The following is a 6,386-nucleotide window of genomic DNA, read 5'->3' on the forward strand; positions in this document are numbered from 1 at the left end:
TATATATATATATATATATATATATTTCCTTTGCAGTAGTTGCAAATGCTGATATATCTACTGCAGCGTCTGTTGCTGTTGCTGCAGATATTTCTGTAGCTGCTGCTGCTTCTGCTGCTGTAGCTGCAGCAGCATCAGGAGCAACAGTAGCTTCTATTTGTTGCTTTCGTTCTCTTCCTCTGTCTGCGTGTCCAGTCTAAACCCTAAACCCTAAACCCTAAACCCTAAACCCTAAACCCTAAATATTTGAATAGATGGAAAGAAACGATAAAGACGAATTAAATATAACCAAAAGAAATTGGGGAGACAGTTGAATAATAACCCTAAACCCTAAACCCTAAACCCTAAACCCTCGAACCCTTAGCTAGGCCGGGGAGGGTTTACGACTACAGGTAAGCCGCCGCCGCCGCTGCCGCCGCCGCAACAGCAGAAGCACCAGCAGCAGCTGTTGCAGCAGCAGCAGCAGCAGCTGCAGCAGCAGCAACAGGATTAGACAGGATAAACTTACTGTAGATCATAAACCCTAATAATAGTTTCTCCTTTTTGTCCTTTTATCTCTATTGTTATTGCTATACCTCTCTTCCTATTAGGGTTTGTGCTAGGGTTTATACTCATAAACCCTCGTAACGCACCTAAGAAAAAATGCATGCAAAAAAGAAAAACGCATGCATATACACCCCACAGTTAACAGCAGCAGCAGCAGCAACAGCAGCAGCAGCAGCAGCAACAGACAGAACGAGGTAGAAGGAGAAGCAATAACAACGACAACAAGAGCAGCAATAACAACAGCAACACACAAACAATAGCAACAGCAGCAACAGCAACAGCAGCAGCAGCAACAGCAGCAACAGAAGCAGCAGCAACAGCAGCAGCAGCAGCAGCAGCAACGTACTGAATTTTTCTGTAGCGGTGGTGCTCCATGCATTTCCTTGTTGGTCCTGTTAACAACAACAAATACATAAAGAAGAAGACACGTTATTGCTGCTGCTGTTGCTGCTGTTGCTGCTGTTGCTGCTCCTGCTGCTATTGTTGCTGCTATTGCTGCTGCTGTTGTTGTTGCTGCTGCTGCTGCAGACGTACAAGAAGATGAATAACGGTTTGTTTCCAATGTGTGGGCCTGGCGAGAGGACTTGTGCTGAGGACTACAGTCCCTGCTGCATCTGCTGCTGCTGCTGCTGCTGCTGCAGCAGCAGCAGCAGCAGCAGCAGGAGGGGAAGCAAAATTAATAATAGGAATATTTCCTTTTTGCTGTTTGCCCTCAAATAAACAATTAAAATAAAAGACAAGACTGCTGCATACCTCAGGTGCAGCAGGAAGACTTATCTGCAGCAGCAAATATACACAACGCATGCATATTACTTGCTGCTGCAGCAGCAGCAACAGCAACAGCAGCAGCAGCAGCAGCAGCAACAGCAGATGCTGCTGCTCTCAAGCGTACATGCATCCATACAATCGAAAAGAAGCGGAAACAAACATATACTATACATTAATAAATAAATAAATAAATAAATATAAATAAACAAATATAAATAAATAAATAAATAAATAAATAAATAAGTAAATAAGTACGTACATGAATAGGAACACGAAGACTTTCAATATCTTCTCTTGTAACTTTATTTAAATCTATTAAACAAATTGGTTGCTCCTGCTGCTGCTGCTGCTGCTGCTGTTGCTGCTGCTGCTGCTGCTGCTGCTGTTGCTGCTGCTGCTGCTGCTGATTAAGGAGACATGGAGGGACTAATTGTACATCTGCATCCTTAAAAAGGAGACAATCGTCAATCTTAAGGGCAGATAGATCTAAATCATAAACAGGAGACACACCAAATGGTCCCCGCTGCTGCTGCTGCTGCTCACGCATGTCTGCTGTACACACCTGCAGCAGCAGCAGCAGCAACAGCAACAGCAACAGCAGCAACAGGAGCACACACAGCAGCACAGGAACAAGAAGAAGCAGCATAGGCAAGCATAATAGCAACAAAAATGGCATTTGTACTGCATCGCTACCAGCAGCTGCTGCTGCTCCTACTGCTGCTGCTGCTGCTGCTGCTGTTCCTGCTGCTGCTGCTGCTGCTGCTGCTGCTACTGTTATTCCTTACCCCGATTAGTGCTTTGTTAGGAACTAAAATACCATCAGGTCTTAGATACCTATAGACACAAACAATCACAAGATATATCTCCTGCTGCTGCTGCTGCTGCTTGCTGCTGCTGCTCTTGCTGCTGCTGCTCTTGTTGCTGTTGCTGGCAGCTTACTTGTCTCTTGCATGCAGCACAGAGAAGAGCATACCCTCAAAGAGGAGACAGTAACCCATCCATTCAGAGACAATTACATCGCATGCAAAAGGAACATGTCCTGCTGCTGTTGCTGCAGCAGCAGCAGCAGGACCAGATGGCAGCTGCAGCACACATAAGCAACAGCAGCAGCACACACGCATGCAACTGTAGCAGCAGCAGATACTCATGCAGTACAACTGGCAGCAAAAGCAACATAACTGCACCAGCAGACCGTGCAGTAGCAGGTGCAGCACAAGCAGCAGCAGCAGCAGCAGCAGCAGCAGCAGCAGCAGCACGCTTACAGCAACAACTTCAGACTCCGAAGCGTCCTTCCAATACAAATCCACAGACTCTACCTGCATATACACACAAGAAACCCTAAACCCTAAACCCTAAACCCTAAAGACTCTAAACCCTAAGCCCTAACGGTAGCGGCAGCAGCAGCAGCAGCAGCAGCAGCTAACACAGACAGCAGCAGCCACCGATGTGCCTTAGACCCTAAAAAAGCAGATGCCTGACGCCCACTCCTCCTAGAAACCCCAAACCCTAAACCCTAAACCCTAAACCCTGAACCCTAAACCCTAAACCCTACTTTTGCATGCACAACTTGTACAACAGAAGAAAAATGATTATCCGCGATGACGCGACGAGCGATGGGAATAATTGCAGCAGATGCATCCAATGCTACTACCTGCAAAAAAAAATAAACCCTAAACCCTAAACCCTAAACCCTAAACCCTAAACCCTAAACCCTAGATGCTCAAAGAAGTAACTAATTGCACAAACCCTACGACATAAACCCTAAACCCTAATCCTTGAAGTCAATTGGCTAGTAAAGGGTTTACGGTTTAGGAAATTACACCAAATTAGGGTTTAGGGTTTAGGGTTTAGGGTTTACCTTGCGTGCTCCTGCCTGTGCAGCAAAGATGCTGAGGATGCCACTGCCGCAGCCAACATCTAAGACAACTTTATCACGAATTATACCTGCAATACAAACCCTAAACCCTAAACCCTAAACCCTAATTTGTAAACCCTAAACCCTAATTTGTAAACCCTAATCCGTAAACCCTAATCTTTGAAACATAGAAAAGCGGCGCTAAGCGGCACTGGCAACGACCGCCACAGCAGCAAGAGCAGCAGCAGCAGCAGCACAAGCAGCAGCAGCAGCAGCAGCAGCAGCAGCAGCAGCAGCCAACCTTTATGTTGCAGAAGAAAGTTTCTGTATGCCTCTGTGCGGCTAACATCAGAAATCATCTCGCGGTGTATAGACAGCTCGCCATAACCAGCAAAATATCCTTTATCCTCTGCAGACTCTGCTGCTGCTGTTGCTGCTGCTGCTGCTGCTGCTGCTGCTGCTGCTGTGTCATCCTCCCTCTTGATTGATTCTCCTGCTGCAGCGGCATTGCTGCTGCTGCTGCTGCTGCTGCTGCTGGTAGCAGCAATACGTTGCTGCAGCACCCGTTCATACACTTCTGTATTATGGGGTGTAACTATAGGAGAAAACCCTCCTGCAGCAGCAGCAGGTTCATCATCATCAGTACTACTAGATTCATAAGCATCCCATAGAAGAGGATCTTCCTTATCTGCTGCTAGCAGCAAACCCTCAGGGCAGCAAAACACAGAGGAAGCAGCAGATAAATTCCTTAATGCATCTATTACGCTGCTATACTCCTGCTGCTGCTCCTGTTGCTGCTCCTTCTCCTCCTCCTGCTGCTGCTGTTCGTGTTCCTGCTGCTTCTGACGTAAAAAGGATACTAACGCTATACGTGTATAGTAGTTTAAAGGAGGAAGATCTTGCTGCTGCTGCTGCTGCTGCTGCTGCTGCTGCTGCTGCTGCTGCGTAGGACGCAGCCAATTATGTTTTGCTGTTAAATCGAGACCATGGGTGTCTTTCATGTGCTGCAGCACAACAGCAGCAGGTGTCTGTTTGCTGCTGCTGCTGCTGCTGCTGCTGTTGCAGCTAAAGGGACACAAGAGGCAACGAGCAGGAGGGCTTTCTTCTTCTGATTCATCATCCTCAAGTGTACATACACTCGAGGCCTCATCATCATCACTGTTGCAGCTGCTCCTGCTGCTGTTGCTGCATCTGCTGCTGCAGCTGCTGCTGCTGCAGTAGTCTCCATTTCCTTTTCTTCCCATGGACATTTGCTGCTGCTCCTCTGGATCTACTTCCTGCTGCGGCAACAGCCAAGTCCGCTTCTGTCCTGCACCTCCTGCTGCTGCAGTTGCTGCTGTTGTTGCTGCTGTTAATGGAGCTGCTGCTGCCGATGCAGAAGCTTGCCCCTGAGGGGCTTCCGCTGCAGAAGGCATAGGGAAATGCTAAACCCTAAACCCTAAACCCTAAACCCTAATGCAGGGGTCAGTAGATCCCTCTACTGCTGCAGCAGCTGCTGCTTCTCCTTGTTAATTATTTATAATAAATAATTAAATAAATTAAAATAAATATAAAATAAATACTTATTTGTGGTGTATAGACAGCAGAATCACCATGGTGTGGGGCGATGCTGCTGCCGCCTGTGGGCCCCCGGCCTTCGTCCGTTGCTGCTGCTGCTGCTGTTGCTGCAGCAGCAGCAGCAACACAATATAAACAAAGAAACCACGAAAGTTATTATTTTTATTAGAATATAATGCCACAACATTAGAATTTAGGGTTTAGGGTTTTAGGGTTTAGGGTTTAGGGTTTAGGGTTTAGGGTTTGCGAGGCCTCCCTCGAGGCTCGAGACCACTACAGAGACCGCGGGATCTGCTGTTGTTGTTGCTGCTGTCGTTGCTGCTGCTGTTCCTGCTGCTCAAGAGCAGCACATAGAACGTTTGAGGAACAGCAGCAGCACAGGTAACTGCAGCAACAACGACAGCAGCAGCAGCGAGAGGAGCAGCAGCAACAACAACAACAGCAAAAGAACGAGCAGCAGCAGCCGCAAATGGCGACGCCTGCGGTGGCTGCGGCAGTTTCGCCACACCTCTCAGCAGCAACACCAGCAGCAGCTGCAGCAGCAACAGCAGCAGATGCAACACCAGCAGCAGCAGCAGGTGCTGCGTATCCAGCGGAAGGCAGCGATGCAGTAAACTCTGTACCAGCAGCAGCAGCAGCAGCAGCAGCAGCAGCACAAACAGGAGGACAAGCAGCAGCATCAGAAGATGACGAGGAAGAAGACGAACAAACCCAAGCAGCAGCAGCAGCAGCAAGAGCAGCAGCAGCAGCAGCAAAAAAATGTATTATCTGCAGCAAACCATCAGCTAGCTATCGTTGCCCTCAATGTTTATTACGTACTTGCTGCCTTTGCTGCTACAAGAAGCATTTGCTGCTGCAGCAGCACATACAGTATACGCGCAGCACGGACCCCACTGTTGCACATCTAGAGGGAGAAGCAGCAGCAGCAGCAGCAACAGCAGCAGCAGCAGCAGCAGCAGCAGAAGCAGCAGCAACAGCAGCAGCATCTAATGCTGTATCAAGTACCACAACAAATGGATCGGATCCTCGATCCTGCAGCAGCTGCAGCAGCAGCAGCAGAAGCAGCAGCATGTGCAGCATCAGCACAATCATCAGCAGCAGCATTAGCAGCATCAGCATCAGCAGCATCAGCAGCAGCATTAGCAGCAGAATCAGCAGCAGCAGAAGCAGCAGGAGGTGTACCTACATCACGTGTACCTATAAATATACATTATGTTCCTCTGCAGCAAATGAATAATTATTTATTTAATAAAGATTTATTTTTCTTAGATGCAGCAGCAAAAGTTATTGAGGCAGCACAAAGACATAGACAGCAGCAGCAAATTGATCATAATAAAAAAAGAAGAGGGTACAAATACATATACCCTAAACCCTAATATTATATTACTAAACCCTAAACCCTAAACCCTAAACACTAAACACTAAACAATACAGAGGAGGTAGATATATATATATAACAATAATTATTCATCTTTTTCTTCTTTTTATTTATCATAACCATTTATTTATTATTATATATTATATACTTTTTTCTAAATTAAAAATTAAAAATTCAAAATTTAGGGTTTAGGGTTTAGGGTTTAGGGTTTAGGGTTTAGGGTTTAGGGTTTAGGGTTTAGGGTTTTTTTTTTTTTTTTTTTTTTTTTGGGGCCCCCCCCCC

The 6,386-nt window shown here is 46.7% G+C and overlaps 2 protein-coding genes across 2 annotated transcripts in view; one reads left to right on the forward strand and one right to left on the reverse strand.

Moving 5' to 3' along the window:
• Positions 1-153: 153 nt before the first annotated feature.
• Positions 154-4,584, reverse strand: EMWEY_00040030 (AAEL003179-PA, related; the record flags this gene model as incomplete). Its single annotated transcript, XM_013478751.1, has 8 exons — positions 154-183; positions 1,574-1,876; positions 2,100-2,148; positions 2,254-2,396; positions 2,577-2,630; positions 2,867-2,965; positions 3,173-3,258; positions 3,471-4,584. The coding sequence occupies 8 exons, from the start codon at positions 4,582-4,584 to the stop codon at positions 154-156; spliced, it is 1,878 nt and encodes a 625-aa protein (XP_013334205.1).
• A 1,155-nt stretch (positions 4,585-5,739) lies between these two features.
• The window catches only part of EMWEY_00040040 (HIT zinc finger domain-containing protein, putative), a gene marked incomplete at both ends in the record, with an annotated part of 3,451 nt that continues 2,804 nt past the window's right edge, over positions 5,740-6,386 (forward strand). The window contains one exon of the mRNA XM_013478752.1: positions 5,740-6,074. Within this exon, the coding sequence (XP_013334206.1) occupies positions 5,740-6,074 (335 nt within the window). The remainder of the gene's footprint in view (positions 6,075-6,386) is intronic.

The sequence above is a fragment of the Eimeria maxima genome, genomic scaffold, assembly GCF_000499605.1.
Source record: "Eimeria maxima Weybridge genomic scaffold, Emw_scaff652, whole genome shotgun sequence".
Lineage (NCBI taxonomy): Eukaryota > Apicomplexa > Conoidasida > Eucoccidiorida > Eimeriidae > Eimeria > Eimeria maxima.